The sequence below is a fragment of the Typopeltis vanoorti genome, chromosome 3, assembly GCF_054136105.1.
Source record: "Typopeltis vanoorti isolate ZY-2024b chromosome 3, IOZ_Tvanoo_1.0, whole genome shotgun sequence".
Taxonomy (NCBI): Eukaryota; Metazoa; Arthropoda; class Arachnida; order Uropygi; family Thelyphonidae; genus Typopeltis; species Typopeltis vanoorti.
In genome coordinates this window covers 118426912-118450271 of record NC_143551.1, presented here as the reverse complement: position 1 = coordinate 118450271, position 23360 = coordinate 118426912, and the positions used below count along the sequence as shown (strand labels likewise).

Here is a 23360-nt window from a genome sequence, read left to right as displayed (position 1 = left end):
TCAGATAGCCAGTCTCCAATCCAATGCACTAATCTAACATCCAACCCCATCTGCTCTAGTTTGACTGTCAACTTATCATGAGGTACTCTATCAAAAGCTTTTGCGAAATCCAAGTATATTACTGTGTATCCTTCTCCACTGTCCAAGGAAGCAGTCACTTTATTGTAATAAGTAAGTAGATTACTGAAACATGACCTCCCTTTAGCAAATCCATGTTGTCCATCAAAGATTATAGCATTGTTGTCTACCCAACTCTAGATCCTAGTTCTCACAAGTTTCTCCAACAACTTAGCCACAACACCTGACACACAGATAGGCCTATAGTTTGATGCTTGAGTTCGATCACCTCCTTTATGAAGTGGCACAATCTTGCCCTACTTCCACTCCTTAGGAACTTGACCAAGTGCAAGACTCATTAAAAAAAATATGTCAAGGCAGGTGTCAACTCTCTGGCACTTTCCTTCAGAATACGCAGTGATATATTATCAAGTCCCACAGCCTTATTTACATCTAGTTTACTCAACTCCCCAAACACCTCTTGCTCACTTACAGTCAGTCTCTCCCCCCATCAACAACTGCTCTGAATCTCTCCATGAAGTTACATTCACAAGATTGAAAGATCTTTATGAACTGCTCATTAAGTATCTCCACCACACATTCTGCTACAGCTGTCTTTATACCATTTTCTCCAATCAATGTCATCCTTCCATAATCATTCTTTCTTTTGCTGGCTACATATCGAAAGAACTCCCTAGGATTATTTTTGGCTTCATTAGCTAACTGCTGTTCATACCTCTCTTTAGCTACTCTCACCAACCAAGTCACCATCCTTGCCTGGTCTTTGTAGACATCATGAAATTGGTTATTTCCATTTCTCTTATGCTGCCTCCACAATGCCATTTTCTCTGTATCGCATGCTTAATCTCTTTATTCATCCATCTCACACCTACCTTATTTAACCTTCTCACCCTTGGAATACATTTAGACATTGCATCTGCTAGATAGTTTTTGAAAATTCCCTAAGCTGCATTGATCTCTTTTCCAGCTAACTCCTCATTCCATTCTACATCCGCAAGCTGTCTCCTGAGCTCTTCATAATCACCCCCTTGTAGTTCCACATATACCCTTTTCTCACAGGGGTCCTCACACTCTCGCACTACTGGCAACCACCCAGGTAATCACCTCATGGTCACTCTCACCAATTGGTGGATGATTTGTCACCTCATTTATAATTACATCCTCTGAAGAGATGACCAAATCCAAGACCCTTAATCCTCGTGTGCCCTCTGTTACATACTGTCTGAGGTAGTTATCCCTCAAAAAGTCAAGAAACTCATTTTCTTTACTTCCAGTTGCTATCTCATCATTCCAGTCTATATTGCCATAATTAAAATCACCCATAATGATCACCCTTTTCTTATTTGCTTGGCAAATTTGACTATACATTTCACTATCACTACCATCCACATTAACTGGCCTATAACAACATCCCACCAAGTATTTGATTCCATTCGCCTCTATCTCACACTATACTGCCTCAAAACCACTGGCACTATTTCCATCTTGCATCTCTACTTTGTATGGACATAACTCTTTCTCTATCATTAATAGCACTCCCCTCTCCCTTTTTACCCCTTCTATCCTCACGAAACACATCATACCCTTCCATCTCTATTCCTGTCAGGATGTCATCCTCTTCCAACCATGTCTCACTTATTCCGACAATCTTTGGGTGAACAGACGCAATTAGGGCAACCATTTCATCTGCCTTGTTTCTTATACTTCTAGCATTGGTATACAAACACAACAACTCATTTATGGATCTACAGCTAGTTCCACTGATACCACTCACTCGATGTGATCTCTTCATGCTAGACTGGGGCCATTTCCCTTTCTGCTTCTTCATTTTAGAACCCTTTTCAACTCCAACTGTTTCCTCTTGATCCCTGGTCATCCCATTCCTTTCCTGCCTACTAATGCTCTCACCTCCTCTTGGAGTATCCGCCTTTCTCACGCTGTGTACCCTTGTCCACCCTGAGATACATATCCATACTTGAAGTAGAAAAAGACATCAAAGAACTGAAATGTGCAAAGGCAGCTGGAGTAGATGATATCCAACCAGAAATGCTCAAGTATGGAGGTATAAATGTCTTACAGTGGCTGCACTGCATAGTTCAGAAGGCCTGGAGTAGATTGGATTGGATTAATCGATGATTGGAGTAGAGCTCTAATAGTGCCCATATATAAAAAGGGAAATAAAACTGAATGTGAGAATTACTGAGGTATTTCCCTAATGAGTGTTCCTGGCAAGATTTACGCAAGCATACTTGAGAAACGGTTGAGAAGGATTGTGGAAGAAAAGCTTGGTGAAGAACAAGCTAGATTCAGGCCAAACAGAAGCTGTCAGGATCAGATCTTCACTTTACAACAAACTGTCGAGAAATCATAGCAATATAACTAAGATCTGTATTTAAGTTTTGTAGATCTGGAAAAGGCATATGACAAGGTGCCAAGAGAGAAACTATTCAATATGCTACAGTTATATGGTGTCAATGGTACATTATATCAAGCAATACTTAGTCTTTATTTGAGTTGTAAGTCAGCAGTTAGAATTGAAGGAAGTACAGAAAGATGGTTTAATGTTAAATCTGGTGTCAGACAAGGATGTACATTATCCCCTCTGTTATTCATTATCTATATGGATCACATTATGAAGGAAAGTGGTATTAAACCTGATATCAAAATTGGAGATGTTAATCTCAGCTCTTTCCTTTATGCAGATGATGTTATACTTCTAAATATTATTATTATTAAACAAGACCTCATGGAGTCAAAGACTCATCTAGGAGGTCCTTTTATCTCACACACATCTCATCATACCGGGTCTTAAACACATTCAAACTCCTTGCAGACACCACACTCTCAGGCAAGGCATTCCAATCATTCACAACTCTGCACGAAAAAAACCTGCCTCTCACTCCCCTACTCACACCCTCTTTATACAGTTTCCAGGGATGACCTCTGGTTCTCCCCTGATCTCCCACTATTCGCTGTAGAACTTCTCCACCATTGATCCTATAGCAACCCCTTACCAACTTGTAGGTCTCTATCATATCTCCCCTCTTCCTTCTCTCCACTAGTCTCTGCAAATTACATCTTTTCAATCTTTCCTCATACTCGACATTCCAGAGGTCAGAAACTACCTTAGTCAGTCGCCTTTGGACCCTTTCCAACATCTCCTCATCCTTCTGAAAACCAGGTGACCAAATCTGGGCACAATAGTCCATGTGTGGCCTAATCAAAGCCTTATACAATGGAACAAGAATCTCCCTACTTCTACACGTCAGTGTCCTCCTCATCATTCCCAGAAGTCTTTGTGTTGTCTTCACAATTTTGGCGATGTGACCCCTAAATTTTAGATCCTTATCCACTATCACTCCCAGATCTCTTATTTCCTCTACTTCCAACAATATATTCTTACCAAGCATAAATTCTGCATCCCATCTTTGTTTTCCAAATTTTAAAACCTTACATTTTGCAACATTGAACTCACACCCCCATTTGCTTGCCCAATCACTCAATTTATTCAAGTCTTCTTGCAAGGCCACAACATCTTCACTACTCTTTATGGTTCTTCCCAACTTTGCATCATCTGCAAACAACTGAATATCTCCATCCAAATCTTCGCCAATATCATTAATATACAAGTTAAATAGTAATGGCCCTAAAACAGATCCCTGAGGCACTCCACTAGTGACTTTCCTTTTCCTGGATATTGCACCCCCATACACAACTTGTTGATACCTATCAGATAGCCAGTCTCCAATCCAATGCACTAATCTAATATCCAACCCCATCTGCTCTAGTTTGACTGTCAACTTATCATGAGGCACTCTATCAAAAGCTTTTGCGAAATCCAAGTATATTACTGTGTATCCTTCTCCTCTGTCCAAGGAAGCAGTCACTTTATTGTAATAAGTAAGTAGATTACTAAAACACGACCTCCCTTTAGCAAATCCATGCTGTCCATCAAAGATTATACCATTGTTGTCAACCCAACTCTGGATTCTAGCTCTCACAAGCTTCTCCAACAACTTAACCACAACACCCGACACACAGATAGGCCTATAGTTTGATGCTTGAGTTCGATCACCTCCTTTATGAAGTGGCACAATCTTGCCCTCCTTCCACTCTTTAGGGACTTGACCAAGTGCAAGACTCATATTAAAAAAATATGTCAAGGCAGGTGTCAACTCTCTGGCACATTCCTTCAGAATACGCGGTGATATATTATCAAGTCCCACAGCCTTATTTACATCTAGTTTACTCAACTCCCCAAACACCTCTTGCTCACTTACAGTCAGTCTCTCCTCCCCATCATCAACTGCTCTTAATCTCTCCATGAATTCACATTCACAAGATTGAAAGATCTTTATGAACTGCTCATTAAGTATCTCCACCACACATTCTGCAACAGCTGTCTTTATACCATTTCCTCCAATCAATGTCATCCTTCCATAATCATTCTTTCTTTTGCTGGCTACATATCGAAAGAACTCCCTAGGATTCTTTTTAGCTTCATTAGCTAACTGCTGTTCATACCTCTCTTTAGCTACTCTCACCAACCAAGTCACTCTCCTTGCCTGGTCTTTGTAGAACTCATGAAATTGGTTACTTCCACTTCTCTTATGCTGCCTCCACAATGCCCTTTTTCTCTGTATTGCATGCTTAATCTCTTTATTCATCCATCTCACACCTAACTTATTTAACCTTCTCACCCGTGGTATACATTTAGACATTGCATCCACTAAATATTTTTTGAAAATCCCCCAAGCTGCATTGATCTCTTTTCCAGCTAACTCCTCATTCCATGCTACACCTGCAAGCTGTCTCCTGAGCTCTTCATAATCACCCCCCTTGTAGTTCCACATATACCCTTTTTTCACAGGGGTCCTTGCACTGCTGGCAACCACCCAAGTAATCACCTCATGGTCACTTTCACCAATTGGTGGATGATTTGATACCTCATTGATAATTACATCCTCCGATGAGATGACCAAATCCAAGACCCTTAATCCTCTTGTGCCCTCTGTTACATACTGTCTGAGGTAGTTATCCCTCAGAAACTCAAGAAACTCATTTTCTTTACTTCCAGTTGCTATCTCTTCATTCCAGTCTATATTGCCATAATTAAAATCACCCATAATGATCACCCTTTTCTTATTTGCTTGGCTTATTTGACTATACATTTCACTATCACCACCATCCACATTACCAGGTCTATAACAACATCCCACCAAGTATTTGATTCTATTCACCTCTATCTCACACCATACTGCCTCAAAACCACTGGCCCCATTTCCCCCTTGCATCTCTACCTTGTATGGACATAACTCTTTCTCTATCATCAATAGCACTCCCCCTCCCTTTTTACCCCTTCTATCCTCACGAAACACATCATACCTTTCCATCTCTATTCCTGTCAGGATGTCATCCTCATCTAACCATGTCTCACTTATTCCGACAATCTCTGGGTGCACAGACGCAATTAGTGCAACCATTTCATCCGCCTTGTTTCTTATACTTCTAGCATTGGTATACAAACACAACAACTCATTTCTGGATCTACAGCTGGTTCCACTGATACCACTCACTCGATGTGATCTCTCCATGCTGGACTGGGGCCATTTCCCTTTCTGCTTCTTCATTTTAGAACCCTTTGCAATTCCATCTGTTTCCTTTTGATCCCTGATCATCCCATTACTTTCCTGCCTACACATTCTCTCACCTCCTCTTGGAGCATCCACCTTTCTCACGCTGTGTATCCCTGTCCACCCTGAGCCTCCCCGTTTCCCTGCTCGTCTTGCACACCCATTCTCTCATTATCTATACTCATACCACTCACTTCCCCATTCATTTCCACTCCTTCAATCTCTCCTGTCTTACTCTCCTGCTCTTCCACATCACTCCCCTCTTGATCTGATTCATTCTCTCTATTCACTTCTCTACCTTCCAGCAGCAGTCTCTCCAAGCGACTCACACCATAACCACTCAAATGCAGTCCATCGCTCCCATACAGCTCACTTCGTCCCTCAAACTCATTCCACACATTAACAAACTGTACTCCCATCTCCTCACACATTTCAGCCAGAATATCATTCATAATCCTTGCTCTCTGCCTCATTTCACCACAATCATACCTAGGCAACACACTGACCACCCTTCCTGTCACACTATTCTCCTTTATCTTTCCAAGCAGTCTCCTGACATTCATTTTGACATGCTCTTTGTTCTCTCTCAAATCATTTGTTCCAATTAATACAATTAACTCTTTTGCTCGTTCCCGCCTCATGTTCAATGCCTCAATCACTCTACTCATTTTACCGCCTGGAAAACATACCTTGTGCATTTTATCCTCTAGCACACCTTTAATAATGGAGTCGCCATACAACGCCACTCGCTCATCTTTTGTTAACTCTTTCATGCCATCATGATTTATTTTAATAGTTTTGACCTGCATTCTCTTAATTTCATTCCGCATCCATTTCATTTCTTGCTTCATCCAATCCAATTCACCTTCTGAACCTCGCGACACATTCACTCTATCATTAAATCTTTCTAACTTTCTAACTCTCGACCCTCTCTTCTCACTTTCCCTCTCATTCATCCTTCTTTGTTTCCGTACTTTCGGTCCAACATACGTCCAACTTTCACTGTCATTCTTCTCACTTTCACTCTCACATATCTTTCTTTGTTTCCGTACTTTCGGACTAACATGCGTCCAACTTTCGCTATCATTCTTTTCACTTTTACTGTCATTCATCTTTCTTTGGTTTAGTACTTTCGTTCCAACATGCGTCCAACTTTCGCCATCAGTCATTCTTTTTTCGCTATCATTCATTCTTTCGATTTTTTTTACTTGCGGTTTCTGCACCACGCCATTTCTACTTTCATTCGTTCTCTCAATTTCGTTTCTTTCCGCCTCACTTTCGTCCCTTTTAACATCCGTTACGGTTGTCAAATCGCTCTTTTTCTTTTTTCCTGATTTTTTAACATTTTTTCGCCTGTCTTTCTCGCCATTCTCTTTCAAACGTGCACTCACGACACAATCGGTACTAGCACTTTCTGTCATCAACTTCATATTCGCATTCATCAATTCCTCGTTCAGGTCACATTTCGCACACACCCTTCTTCCATCCGCACTAAACATCCACAAATCATTTATGTAATCGAAGGAATACATATAACAGACCTCACACTTAACGAACCTACTGAAATCCAAATTAAAATCATGGAATGACAATGCAGCCGCCATTTTTTTTTCTCTGCAGGTTACTAGGTCTAATATTAACGTTTTCGTATTTAGTTTAAGCAAGAAAAAAAAAAACCCACACTAATACTATCGGTAGCGTACAACGTTTACAGCCGCTCTTACTTAAACAATTACGCATATATACTTAATTATTCCTAGTAAAACTTATCTGAATCAGGAGCTCTTCAAAGCACGTTCGTAGCGCCTGACCCACTAGCGCCCTCTCGGGGCGCTAGTGGGTCAGGCGCTAGTGGGTCAGCATTTTTAGTGAAGATGGTAAATTAAATATGAAAATAGACAACAGAATCAATAAAGCTGGTGTGGTAGGAAGTCAATTGAATAAATTTATATGGAATAAGAGAGAAATTAGTCAAAACACTAAATCAGCTGTATACAAGACAGTGTTCAAACCAATTTTAACTTATAGATCTGAGAGCTGGGGCAGAAGTAAAACACTTGACCAAAGACTAGAGACTGCAGATATGAGCGTCCTGAGAAAGACTAGGGACATGAACAGATGGCATCAATGGCAATATCATATTAAAAATGGGGAGATTAGGAAAGAACTTGACATTGTCAGCATCCAGGAATGCATTAGCAGAGCTAATCTCAGGTGGTATGGTCACTTAAACAGAATAGGCAAGGAAAGATTAGCAAAACAAGTGTTTTCTGCCAGGTTGGCAAGAAAAAGACCCCAGAGGAAGACCAAGATATAGGTGGATTGATACAGTGAAAAGTGTGCCTTAAAAGATAGAAATATAAGATCTGATAATGTTGGAATGTTGAGAGGTAACAGACTGATTTGGAGAAAAATTGTAGATAGGAAGTTAGTAATTATGTAAATTTTTCATGTAGTACTATCATATCCTGTACACCCCTTGAGGGTACATGGTAGAAATCTGATGATGATGATGTCTGGGTGGTCATTACAGTGTTGGAGAGACTAATTAGAATTCTCATCCAGAGGTAGTAGATAGCATGTTGATTCTCTATAGAGGACAGCATGGCTTTGTTAATGATAGATCTTGCTTTCACAATTTAGTCACATTACATAACAGAGTGACTGCAGAGTCTGATATATGGAATAAATACAAAAATATTTCTGGATTTTGTCAAATAATCTTGATTTTGACAAACTCAAAGGGATGGATATGTGAAGTAAGTTTGTTAAATGGTTAGGAGAGTGGACAACTGACACGTATTAGAAAGTGATCTATTGAGGTGCTATCTAAGAGCAGGGTTGATCAATGGAATATCACAGGGTTTAATACTTGGGCCATCATTGTTTAACTTATACACTAATAATATTGGAGTTGGTCTGAATGAATGAATAAATATATATATATATATATATATATATATGGAGCCTCCGTCACTCAGTTGGTATAGATAAAGCCCTTTGGTCGGAAAACCTGGTTTGATTCCTGTGAGTGACATGAAGAATCTTTATCTAGTCTCTTTCAATGAAAGGTGAGTTAGCTGGTCTCATATGGAGGTGGGGAGTTTTTTCCATCTGGAAACTTAGGTTTTTTGTCCTCCAGAACTGGCCAACCTGCCCTGTGAACACATGCATCTACAGACATAGGACACACTAGGGAGGCACAGGGCTTACCACCTTATCCTCGAGTATGGCTGAGGTTGCATGAATAATTACCTCGACACCATAAAAGGTAAAAGAGGAGGATTAAGAAAGAAAGAAATATATATATATATAATAATAATAATATATATATATATATATGTATATTAATATTATTTGCCAATAATGGCAAGTTCTGATTTTCATAAGGAACATTTCTAATGCATAATCCTGCAGGCTGATCGTAGGAAATTAATTCTACAAGCAAATAATATCAGGTCAATGTTGGTAAGAGATAGATTATACATTTTGAACTGAGGACACTGCAGTAGCAGTGTATTATAATAATGATAATTTGCTACAAGTAGTAGTCAATGAAGCTAGAGACCTGGGAGTGATAGTACACACAGAGGTAAAGGTCAAGGGTCGCACTACTAAGGTATCATCAGATAACTACAATGTTGAAGATAACACTAATTTGTAGGAATAAAGAAGTTATTCACTCACTTTACAAGGCTTTCATAAGGTGAAATATTGAATACTGTGCTCACTGGGATTTGGAAGAGATGAAGAAACAAATGAAAACATACAACAGTTGGTAACCAAGATGATATCTGACCTATGATACTGTACATATAAGACGAGATTAAGGAAACATGGTCTTCAAAGTATGAGTAATAAATAGAAGAGAAGGGTTATGACAGAAGCATATGCATTGGTAAGGGGATCTTACTGTATAGACCTAAGTAAATGTTTACAGCTCATAGCAGGTAGGAAGGAAAACTCAGAGAATCATCCATGGAAATTGAGTAAGAGTGTGGCTGGGAAGCATGTGTGGTCCACATTTTGCTCATGGCATATGTTATGATAGCATCTTTTGTGAATGTTTCAAAGAAAACATTTAGTAACTGCATGGGCTGGAAGAGAATCTCCCTTGAAAAAAGTTCTTGATTCTCTTGAAAAGGTTACAGTATTACAATAATAATTTTAAATATAAATTTAGGAATCTCTCCAAACACCTTATTCCATATGAGAAAGTATAGAAAAAAAAAAGTTAAATCTCGGTGTTAATATTTTTAAAAGAAGGATAAAATATCTATATATTTCATTTATTTATTTCAATAGGTTGAGAGAACTGAAAAGGGCAGTAAAAATACCCAAATTTCTGAGATAGCATTATGTCAGGTAAGTAACAAGAATGAGTTTTTAGTACTGCCTTGGTGCTGCTATATTACTTATATCATTTTTGCATTTTATTAGTTATTTTTTTTTAATGTTTTTCATTGATCTTGCACGAATGTTTTGAGCTCACTAGTTTGAAACTCACAGAGACCAGACAGAAATCTTAAAGAACCACCAATCAGTTTGAAAATGTCAGTTCAGTGAAACACTAAGGAGGAAAGCACCAATAAAAAGCAAAAATATAAGCCTTTGCATAGCTTATCTAGTAAGCACTAGAATGCAATGTAAAGAATACATATCCTTTCAGCTGGCATAATGCTATAATATCCTCAGAAACATTTGTTAGTGCAAATGTCAGTTTGGCAAATTTGTTGAAATAAATATATGAATGAATAGTTAATCAGATGAATCAAACATATAGAATATTCATATTTTGTACCACGTATGCAAACTAACATTTGCTCTAAACATGAACTTTTGTAATTCATGCGGAAAATATCCTTCTTTTGAATAAATTTTAAAACAAAGATGAAGCATTTTAAGGCCTTTTCTCAATAAATATGAGTTTTAGTAGCATTTTAAGTTATGCCTACCATTAGTTTCCTGTCTTCGCCGAGATGAACCTCTTTCAATACCACCTCTGTCAGCAGTGTAAGTAACCATGTAAGAAGAATCACATTTTCTTTTGTTCCTTTTATGTTTTCTCAAGTAAATAATAATAAGTATACACAGAACTAATACTGTAAATACAGAAATGACAATAGCTATAATTGTTGTAGTAGAAGATGCAGGCATTCTTGTAACAAATTCCAAATAGCCTAAATTAAAATGCTGTTTACCAGCATGAACCTGAAATACAAATAATAAGACTTCTTAGAACACATGGGAACATGGGCAATTATTACAGGATATAATAAAATTTAAAAAACAATGTTGTTTTGATTTTTGTTATTCTTATATTATTATCATCATATAAGAATATATATAACTACAGCATTTGAAGAGAGCATAATTTCATCTTCTACAGAGCTTCCAAAGATGAGTTCTGTTTATAGGTTAAAAAAAAAAAAAAAAAACTGATTTTAGGTTTTTGTTATTATAAATATCTATCTTTGGTAAATTTTATTCTTTAATTAGATTCACAAGTATAATTATTACCAAGTACAGTATGTATTACTGTCTGCTGTGGTTATGATTACTGAAATATAAAATAATTTCTATATACTGCATTTTTTATTTTGTGAAATAAAAATGCATGATAATTTGAATATGTGCATTGATATTAACATTGGTAGCTAAGTTTATTCATAATATCATCAACTGCCATATTCTTTGAGCATGTCGGCTTTCTGACTACACAGAGTCCCCCCCCCCCACTGTACTGATCCGCTATAGGCTTTGTGGCCTCTTGTGTAAGTGGGAAAGGTAAACAGAAGCTAATTGCTGCCCTGATGTTTGGTGGGCATAGATGTTTGTAATTATTTTGAGGTAGCAGATGAATTTCATCACCTGATGTAAGATCACTGCTCCTACTTATTGGAGATCTGGAGTGGTTTGAAGAAGTTCTAGGTTCAGTTGCTATAGCAGGATTTTGACCTATAGAAAAATATATATAAATAAATGCAAAAGAAAAATTAAAAAATTATAAAGAATCTGCCCAAAGTACTATATAACCTTTTGTAAGTGGGAGATAAAAAAAAACTCAGTCTACAGAGACTCTCTCTCTCTCCCCCCCCCTCCCTCCCTCCTTCCTTCCTTTCTCATGCACCTTGAACAAATTATTTGAAAGGAGTTTCTGGCATTTGTATTTCTGAATGTAATGTTCAGCTAGATTTCTTCGTACTTCCTCTACAACATCACTCTGTATTGGTAAATACTGCCTTCAATTGTGATGCTCTGAGTGGTTGAAGGGCAACCCAATGGGCGTGCTAGTATTTTGCAGTGTTCTGGTTACAGCAGTCTGGTTACACCTACACCTTACCACCTCAGCAGTGGTGAGGACCCTGATCATCACACACTAGCATCCATTTCCAAGCTGGGGAGGCATTTTCTAATGATTTGCTGGTCCATGTAAGAGAAATAGAGGAAGAAACGAGTGTGGGTATGCAGGAAGCATGATATTCTGATGAACCACAAGGCTTATTTAAATCAGAATAGGGAACATCCCCCCCCCCAAACACACACATGACACTGATGGCTTATAGGTTCTTCAATCTCTCATTTTGCTTTCCATGAATGCTTTAATGTATTTATTTTTTATATTGATCTCATAATGGGAGTCAACCAAAGTGCCATAGCAATAACTGTTTTGCATTTTGCTCAACAAGCATGCTAAAACAAGTGTCACCTTTATAGCAGTGATTTTTCAACAGGAGTGTTGAAAAATCAAAAGAGAAAATTTGCTGCTAAGTGACTAAACAGACTCACATGCATATAGTTACTAGCAGTATATGTATGTGTGTGTGTGTTACAGTTGTATTTCTTTTAATTTAACAACATATTTTTTTTTAAATGAGACACATAACACCAATTTCTAGTAAATCAGCTAAATTAGTGCCTACAGACTTTGATTACTGTTTATGCTATGGATAGCATATATAATAAACTAGAAGTTAAGTCCAAACAATTTGTGTGTGCTATAGTATGTATGACTAATGCATCAATATGATTTTATGGTTTAATTTGTACTTTTTTTTACACAATTTGGGTTTTATTAATATTTATCCTTTTCTTAAAATATGGAATCATGCCTCTTGATGTACTATTTGGAGTTAATATTAATTATCTGTATTTATTTATTTATTGTGTACAACCTGAGAATATCATTAGGGATCCTATCAAATTTCATACACTGTTAATGACATCCAATCATAAGAATAACACAATTATAAGTAAAGAAATCCCACCTCAACAGAAACTCTGGAACTATTAAAGTTGCTTGTATTCCATTTTACAGGTGGTAAAATGCAGTGAGCAGTATCCTCTGTTAAGCGTGTGACATTACAAAATGCAGTACCATTAATGATGATGTGGATATCCTTTGTGCTATAAGCAAAATTAAGATTTTCTCCCTGAAAGTAAGAAAAAAATTATTAAAGTCTATATGAAAACTTTCATAAAATTCATTTGACTAAATGAAATTGTCTTCCTTATAATATTTGTATTATGTCACTCTTTAGTAATATAATTGTAAAATGTACTCAAGGGACTATTTCTCATTTAAATATGTCTGCTATATTCTCACTGCTTCCATCCTGACACAAGTGGTGATTTGGTAATGCTCCTTTCATTGAAGAATGTAAATCTCAGAAAATCATTGTTATGAATCTCCTCCTCTTGCCACACTTTTAAAACTTTTGAAGCAGGCATCTTAAACAGTACATCAATTTATTTCTTTACCCACCATGAGTGGGTGAAGAAATAAATACTCCAGAAAGCCTGTTCTAGAAACCAAACAGGGAACTTTTTTTTTCTCATCAAGCCTATACAACCTAATTAAGGACTTATATAGTGGCTATAGTTGACTTCCTCCTAAATTTCAAGCCTTGCCTAGCAAAATCCCAAAGTTTTTTTTCCCTCCATATCCTTCAATGTATACAGATGTTGATATAATACAGTTGCTGATGTATATTACTCATAACTTCTCATTTGTCCAGTCTGTCTACTGAAATTTTCCTCTAGAGCCACATTTTTTTTTGTGAATCCCATCCACAAAACTGTTGGTCTATAGTATATTATTATTATTAGTGCCATGAATAGTAAATATTAAATCTTGCATTGCAATCAACCATGGAATTTTTTTTTTCTAAGCCACTTTAATCCTCCAATATGCAGGGTGGTTGGTCTCACACTGGATGATGAAATTCACTGCTGGATAAAGACACTCACAAAACATCCATGCCTATCTGGTTTATTTATATCTCATAGCTTTACCATACTTTGCATCATCTGCATATTCCCAGTTAAATCTCTCCCAATATCAATAACCATCCCATCTTCCTTTCATGTCAGACTCAATGGCCTGCCATGGCCAAGTAAATTGTCATCTTAGAAACCTGATTACTGATACTGATATAGAGTGGGAGTCAGTTTTAATACTAGAGGGATAGGGCAGGTTCGAGGTTTAGAGGTACAGGAGGAGAGTGTGTTTCAAATACTGAGTACTCTGGATGTCAGTAAAGCTGTGGGACTGGATGGTATTTCACCACGAGTTCTGAGAACATGTGCTAGGGAACTGACAGTGCCTTTGACCTGGCTTTTCAATGAAGGTCTGGCTGCGGGAAAGGTGTCCATGGAATGGAAGTATGATAGTGCCATTGCATAAGGTGGTAGCAGACTGGAAGTGTAATTATAGGCCAGTTTGTGTGTCATCAGTAGTTATTAAGATCTTGAAGAAAGTGAGGGACCATATACAGCATTGGACAGATGAGGGTAATGTTATCTGTGAGAATCAACATGGATTTGTGAAGGGGCGCTCTTGTTTTAGCAATATGCTAGCCTTTTATAATAAAGTTACAAGAGCATTAGATGAGGGAAAGGCATATACTGCCACTTTCTTAGGCTTAGCGAAGGCATTTGACAAGGTGCCACATGATAAGCTGATATTTAAGTTGCAGCACATGGGTCTGGATGTCAAATTGATCAACTGGATTCAGGATTGGCTGTCCGATAGGTATCAGAGAGTTGTGTATGGTGGGGCAGTTTCAAGGAGGCAGAGGGTTACAAGTGGGGTCCCACAGGGACCAGTACTGGGACCTATATTGTTTAACCTTTATATCAATGACATTTCAGTGGATTGCAAGGGGATATTCAGTTGTTTGCAGATGATGCGAAGCTGGGAAGGATTATTAGTAATAGTGCAGATGTGGTAGCCCTGCAAGAGAATTTGAATAAGCTAGACAGATGGGCAAATGAATGGGGTATCAGTTTAATGCAGCAAAATGTAGGGTCTTGAGGTTTGGGAAACATCGATGGGATGCTGCATACCCTGTGGGAGGAGTTATATTGGAGGAAGTAGGGGAGACAAGAGATCTGGGGTTGATGATTGATAAAAACCTGAAATTTAGGGGACATATTGCAAAGGTAGTGAAGGTAACACAAAGGATTGCTGCAATAATGAGAAGGACACTGACCTGCAGAGATAAAAGGGTTATCATTCCATTGTATGTCTCTGATCAGACCACACTTAGACTATTGTTCTCAGATTTGGTCCCCAGGATTTGAAGGGGATAAATTAACTGGAAAGGGTACAAAGGCGGATAACAAAGATGGTTTCAGGACTGTACAATGTTAGTTATGAGGATCGGCTGAGGGAATGTGGACTGCAGAGTTTGGGGGATAGAAGAAGGAGAGGTGATATGATTGAGACTTTTAAACTGTTGAGAGATGGCTACAGGGTTGACACTGGGGAGTTCTTTCGCTTGGTTGAACAGCGGGAAGGAGTGATGACAAGAGGCCATCCCTGGAAGTTACGAAAGGAAACTGTAAGCAAGAGGGTGAGGAGTGGTTTCTTTGCATGGAGGGTGGTTGAACCATGGAATGCATTGCCTGATGGAGTGGTGAGGGTGAGAACGGTCAATGAGTTTAAGGAGTGGTATGATAGACATTGTGTTTCTTGGGGGGGGGGGGTACCTCCCTCCCCTCGATGAGTCTTGATGGACTGTATGTTTTTTAGGAAGGACCTTCCATGATGAGTCTTTTGACTCCATGGAAACCTGAATAATAATAATAATTGTCTGCTATGTTTGCATACTGCATGTCTTCTTTGGGCTGATTTCCTATTCTGTGGGATAAAAAAACCTGAGTTTCCAGGAAGAGAACCCCTGCCACTTAAAATTAAAATGAGACTGGCTAACTCAACTTCACCTGAAAAGTCCTGATAAAGGTTCTTTATGTCTTAGACCATATTCGATAGGTCTTTCCAATCAAAGGGCATCATCAATATTGGCTGATCTTTAGAGGTATCTTAATATCAATAACATATAAGTTAAATAATAATGGCCCTAAAAGAAACTTCTATGGCACTCTGCTAGAAACTAAGTCACTAGGCACTGCATTCCCATGCACCACTTGATACTAACTATTATGAAGCCAACCTCCTAACAATTCACTGATCTATTACCTGAAGGTAATGTGGATGATGAAGTGAGAGTAAGGAGTGAAACAGCATGCTTATGCAGCATCTTTCACAGGACAAAATATGAGTTATAGGAACTGGAGAAAGAAGTAGAAATCATGGAGGTCATCTCATTTGACACCTTTTGTAGTGCAAAAGGACATGAGACTGACAACTGTTAGCGATTGTTGTTCCATGGAAAAGGAGACCTGAATGAGGTTGTGGTCTGAGTTACCAAGAGGAGAACTGACATCCACAGTATATTTGGTAGGAGAGCATGTTAAGAAGAGATCAATTGTGTTGGCAGATTGAAGGAAATTATCAGGTTGTTAACTGGCAAATTAACTCACTAAGCACAGTGTGTTAATTTGTCGATTCATGTTGGTAAGAGTGACCATATAGTCTTGACTTGGAGGATGAATAGACATTATTATTATTACCCAAGACCCCATGTAGTCAAAGGCTCAGCTAGGAGTTCTTATCAAACACACAGCTCATCATAGCGTGCTTTAAACACACTCAAATTCTCTGCAGACACCACACTCTCAGGCAGGGCATTCCAATCATTCACAACTCTGCATGAAAAAAACCTGCTTCTCACTTCCCTACTCCCTTATACAGCTTCCAAGGATGACCTCTGGTTCTCCCTAGATTCCCCTACTATTTTCTGTAGAATCTCTCCAGCATTGATCCTATATCAACCCCTTAAGGGGACATGCTCAAGGAGGAAGAAATTTATGTCTAATTATAAAGGAGTGACCATAATAATCTTAGAAATCAGCTAAGGGTGCGATGGTGGGAAGTAAGCAATATTAGCAGTGCACGGGAACTAGTTAAGAAATATTTATTGGCAGCTAATGAAATGAACAGGAACTACAGATGAAAAAGGGGTTATGGAAAAAGTATAAAGAGAGAGGTAGAGAAGAATTGCATGCAGAATATGACTAATATAGTAAGGAAGAAAAAATGGAATGTGAGAGACTAGCATGCAATTGAAAGAAATTACTAAAGAATTTGTTTGTTTGTTACATAGCTAGTAAGAGAAGAAATAATTGTGTACAAATGACTGATGGAAATGAGAGGGGGGGGGGGATCAGGTGACCAATGCACTCAACATAGTGGGGCTGTTTAATTATCACTTTATTGGAGTATTTCTTTCTAAAATACAAACTTATTTAACACTGACCAATTTACAATCATTATAGCCTACCAGTTTCACCAGCAAACTGTCTGGCTTTTTCAAGGCATTTATGGAAAGACATAAAAACTAGTAAATGCAAATTGAAAGGAACATAAAAAACATGAACTACAGCTAGCCAGTAATCACATTACACGTTTACAACAAACATGCATGCATGATAATGAATAAGAACAATAAGTCCTCTCTGTCACGCGAACATGTAACCTTAGCTACTAGTTGGTTTACAACATTTTTTATATTACTTTCAATTTGCATTTAATTAGTTTTTATGTCTTTCCATAAACGCCTTGAAAAAGCAAGACAGTTTGCTGGCGAAACTGGTAGGCTATAATGTAAGTTTGTTTGTAAATTGGTCAATATTAAATAAGTTTGTATTTAATGTATATTATTTCTGGGAAAACTCCCATGTTACTCCTCTTAATAAACTATTATAATTATGGCTATTTTGCCTGCTTCAGTTTAGGAGTGCCCCTGTTTAAATGTCATTGGCTATTTACTCACGGATTATTAGGGCATTGTAGATGTAATTTACCAAAAAGTATATGTAGCATAAGGAAGAGAAATTTACACATACTTTTTTCTGGGTGTTGCGGCTTTTCTTCTTTCTGCGATGTCCGAAAACAACTACTGAGTGTGTGGAGGGGGGGCAGGCAATTTGGTAGAATTAAATTAGAAAAACCCGGGTTATTTCAGTAATATATATATAAGCATATATATTATATTATTATGATATATAGGGTGGGGAAAAGGTGAAAGGGTTGATTTTTTATATAGGGAGGGGAAAGGGGAAAAGGGGGTTGACGGAGTGCGGTCCGTTTAGACTATTTTGGGTCGTCATCTGAACACATTGGGAAAGTGAATGCTATGTCAAGTCGGGTAGGTGCTTCTGTTTTTGAAGTGTTTGTGTTATCGCCTATTGGTCGGTGTTGTGACCTCAATTTTATGTTGTGAAGCTTCCAAACCTCAGAGATTATGTAGGGCCTGTGTACGTTGATAGAGTTCGCATCACATTTTATGGCTATTGTTTCCGATATTCTAAGCATTGTTTCATTGTCTTGTCTGTCTACTATGATGGCCTTGTTGATCTGCGGGGTATGTTTTTGTTCAAGGGCGTGAACAGCTAGTTCCGTTTTTCATGTGCTTTGTATTCGATTTTTCTTTTTGATGTTACGTTTTTTAGTGTTTAAATGTTCAGGAATAGTGATGTTACAATCACGGAAGTGTTCTTGTAGTCTTGCCCATAAAGACCTGATGGTGGAACCTGTGTAGGTGATATCACAGTCTTTTTGGCAGGGAAATTTATCGGTGATATCACCGATATCACCTGTGATATCACTAAACTAACGCCCATTGACATTATTAACTTAATAAAACTAATAACCTCAGCAAACTTCTTCAAGTTCAACAACATGTACATTCAAATCTTTGGACTCCCCATGGGCCAAAACATCAGCAGACAACTAGCGGATTTATTCCTAGCACACATAGAATCACTCCTACTCCACCCTTCCCTTCCCCCCCCGGCATCACCTTTTATGGCAGATACGTGGACGATATTCTGTGCATTGGTAATCCCACACACATCACCACCTTAAAAACATCCCTAAACGGTTACAGTAACAGACTAAAATTCACCACAGAAACCAAACAGAACAAATCCATCAATTTCTTAAACCTGACATTAACCAGAACACACAACAAAATAGCCACGAAAATATACCACAAACCCTCGCACATCAGAAACTACCTCCATTTTCACTCATACCATCCATATTCTGTTAAAAAATCTGTCATCTTATCACAATTCATAAATGCTTACAAATTTTCAACGAATCAGAATAGTCTAAACGCAGAAATAAAAAAACTAACACAGATCTTCATAAATCGCAACTATTCTACACAACTGATTAACTACGCAAACAGGACGGCAAAAAAAACCTTCTTTATCTTGATACTGCTAATACTGACAGTAAGGTTAAAAGAGGGGGTGATTCCATTATAAGCCCTAATCAAACTACATCTGGATTACTGTGCTCAAATCAAGTGGATGAAGTAAAGGTACAAAGGCAGATAACAAAAATGATATCAGGATTATATGATGTTGATTATGAGGATAGACTAGAACATGCAAACTGCGGAGTTTGGTGGATAGAAGACGGAGGAATTACATTATTATTAAACAGGACCTCATGGAGTCAAAGACTCATCTGGGAGGTCCTTTTATCACATACACATCTGATCATACCGTGTCTTAAACACACTCAAACTCCTTGCAGACACCACACTCTCAGGCAAGGCATTCCAATCATTCACAACTCTGCACAAAAAAAACCTGCCTCTCACTCCCCTACTCACACCCTCTTTATACAGTTTCCAGGGATGACCTCTGGTTCTCCCCTGATCTCCCACTATTCTCTGTAGAACCTCTCCACCATTGATCTTATAACAACCCCTTACCAACTTGTAGGTCTCTATCATATCTCCCCTCTTCCTTCTCTCCACCATACTCTGCAAATTACATCTTCTCAATCTTTCCTCATACTCAACATTCCAGAGGTCAGAAACTACCTTAGTCAGTCGTCTTTGGACCCTTTCCAACATCTCTTCATCCTTCTGAAAACCTGGTGACCAAATCTGGGCACAATAGTCCATGTGTGGCCTAATCAAAACCTTATACAATGGAACAAGAAACTCCCTACTTCTACATGTCAGTGTCCTCCGCATCATTCCCAGAAGTCTTTGTGTTGTCTTCACAATTTTGGCGATGTGTCCCCTAAATTTTCGATCCTTATCCACTATCACCCCCGGATCTCTTATTTCCTCTACCTCCAACAATATATTCTCACCAAGCATAAATTCTGCATCCCATCTTTGTTTTCCAAATTTTAAAACCTTACATTTTGCAACATTGAACTCACATCCCCATTTGCTTGCCCATCACTCAATTTATTCAAGTCTTCTTGCAAGGCCACAACATCTTCACTACTCTTTATGGTTCGTCCCAACTTTGCATCATCTGCAAACAACTGAATATCTCCATCCAAATCTTCGCCAATATCATTAATATACAAGTTAAATAGTAATGGCCCTAAAACAGACCCGGAGGCACTCCACTACTGACTTTCCTTTTCCTGGATATCAACACCCCCATACACAACTTGTTGATACCTATCAGATAGACAGTCTCCAATCCAATGCACTAATCTAATATCCAACTAATCTAATATCCAACCCCATCTGCTCTAGTATGACTGTCAACTTATCATGAGGTATTCTATCAAAAGCGTTTGTGAAATATAAGTATATTACTGTGTATCCTTCTCCTCTGTCCAAGGAAGCAGTCACTTTATTGTAATAAGTAAGTAGATTACTAAAACATGACCTCCCTTTAGCAAATCCATGTTGTCCATCAAAGATTATACCATTGTTGTCAACCCAACTCTGGATCCTAGTTCTCACAAGGTTCTCCAACAACTTAACCAGAACACTTGACACAGAGATAGGCCTATAGTTCGATCACCTCCTTTATGAAGTGGCACAATCTTGCCCTACTTCCACTCCTTAGGAACTTGACCAAGTGCAAGACTTGTATTAAAAAAATATGTCAAGGCAGGTGTCAACTCTCTGGCACATTCCTTTGAAATACGCAGTGATATATTATCAAGTCCCACAGCCTTATTTACATCTAGTTTACTCAACTCCCCAACCACCTCTTGCTCACTTACAGTCAGTCTCTCCCCCCCCATCATCAACTGCTCTCAATCTCTCCATGAAGTCACATTCACAAGATTGAAAGATCTTTATGAACTGCTCATTAAGTATCTCCACCACACATTCTGCATCAGCTGTCTTTATACCATTTCCTCCAATCAATGTCATCCTTCCTAATCATTCTTTCTTTTGCTGGCTACATATCGAAAGAACTCCCTAGGATTCTTTTTTGGCTTCATTAGCTAACTGCTGTTCATACCTTTCTCTTTAGCTACTCTCACCAACCAAGTCACCCTCCTTGCCTGGTCTTTGTAGACCTCATGAAATTGGTTATTTCCACTTCTCTTATGCTGCCTCCACAATGCCCTTTTTCTCTGTATCGCATGCTTAATCTCTTTATTCATCCATCTCACACCTACCTTATTTAACCTTCTCACCCATGGTATACATTTAGACATTGCATCTGCTAGATAGTTTTTGAAAATTCCCCAAGCTGCATTGATCTCTTTTCCAGCTAACTCCTCATTCCATGCTACACCTGCAAGCTGTCTCCTGAGCTATTCATAATCCCCCCCCCCCTTGTAGTTCCACATATACCCTTTTTTCACAGGGGTCCTTGCACTGCTGGCAACCACCCAGGTAATCACCTCATGGTCACTTTCACCAATTGGTGGATGATTTGACACCTCATTTATAATTACATCCTCCGATGAGATGACCAAATCCAAGACCCTTAAATCCTCGTGTGCCCTCTGTTACATACTGTCTGAGGTAGTTATCCCTCAAAAACTCAAGAAGCTCATTTTCTTTACTTCCAGTTGCTATCTCTTCATTCCAGTCTATATTGCCATAATTAAAATCACCCATAATGATTACATGATTAAGACATTTAAACTGTGGAAAGGTATTTACACCATTTACACTGTAATTTTTTGTATAGAATAAGGGGAAGGAATACAGACAAGGGACAATCCCTAGAAGTTGTGAAAGGAATTGGTGAGTAGGAGGGTGAGAACTGGCATTTTTGTATGGAGGGTGTTGGACCATGGAATGCAGATGGTGAAAACTTAAGGAATGGTATGATAGACTTTCTATTAAAGATGGACCTACTAGTAATGAGACAGGATGAGACTAGTGACATGGAGATCATGAATAATAATATAACAACTATATAGTTATTATTTAGATGATTTTCACATTTTAGTCTTCTCTGTCAGTAACATCAATTATAGTAACGTTAATGCTAAGAGATGATTACCTAAGACAACACGTAACTTTTTTTTTAACTGTTCTCTTAACAGAAAACAGAAAATTATTATCAAAATCTTACCTTTATATCCAATACAGATTCATCCACAGGGAACTTCCTTACACCACTTGGACCTTTAAATGGATGATATACTGGATCAGGATAATATAGTAACCGAGAAAGCTGTGGATTACGATGAGGAAATTCTCTGAGTTTTTTAACACCATCCATAGCAAATGCCACATGAGCAACAACAGGAGCTCTTGAAGTAGGTGCATGTTGAGAAGAATCAGCTAGTGGTGGAGTAGGACAAATCATTTCAGAGCCATTTAAACTAGAAACAAAACATGGCTGGAGGAAAAAAAGTGATTATTATTTACATCATATAGCAATTTATTTATTACAGCCATAAAATACCATTTAACAGAGAGAGAGAGAGAATGGGGTAGGGGGTACGATAAATCAGGTACAGGTTAGATAAATGAACAGCATCATTAAACTGAAGTTGCAGAAAAACAGAAAAATGGATGGTATATAAACAGAAAAGTGATAACCAAGTCATGAGCATTATATAAAGCATAGGTAAAGAACAAAGTTAGTTATGAGAGGTAATAAAAGCAAACAAAAGTTGTGTTACTGAGTGATAATTATGTAATGTTTGACCATGCAGGTGTGCTGTTCCAGTGCAAGATGTAACACTGACCGATGTGCAAATAAAAGTAGCTGAATTAGAGGTACTTATAATAACTTAATGCAAATATGGCCATAATATTAGACTGGATATCAGCATATGTATTACAAGAATGCACAACAGAACTGGCACCTCCTCTGGTCAAGCTGTTTAATTTAAGCCCTCAGTTTCTAGCACAGTTTTCTGTTAAGAAAACTGTGATGGCTATGATTCATCACAGATAAATCATAGCCATCATGATTTATCTGAAATGCATCTTCAGTGAGTGTATAGAATACTATAGTCAAAATAACAGTAAAATAATGGGATAGTCAAATACA

The 23360-nt window shown here is 38.1% G+C and overlaps 1 protein-coding gene across 5 annotated transcripts in view; it reads right to left on the bottom strand.

The window, feature by feature from the left end:
• The window catches only part of LOC150108512 (hepatocyte growth factor receptor-like), a 186795-nt gene that overhangs the window by 45072 nt on the left and 118363 nt on the right, over nt 1–23360 (bottom strand). For all 5 annotated transcript variants that reach the window (XM_090415937.1, XM_090415934.1, XM_090415933.1 and 2 more), the window contains exons 11-13: nt 22431–22700; nt 12980–13144; nt 10667–10922 (exon numbers count right to left, since the gene is read on the bottom strand). In XM_090415937.1, coding sequence (XP_090272063.1) covers nt 10667–10922; nt 12980–13144; nt 22431–22700 — 691 coding nt within the window. The remainder of the gene's footprint in view (nt 1–10666; nt 10923–12979; nt 13145–22430; nt 22701–23360) is intronic.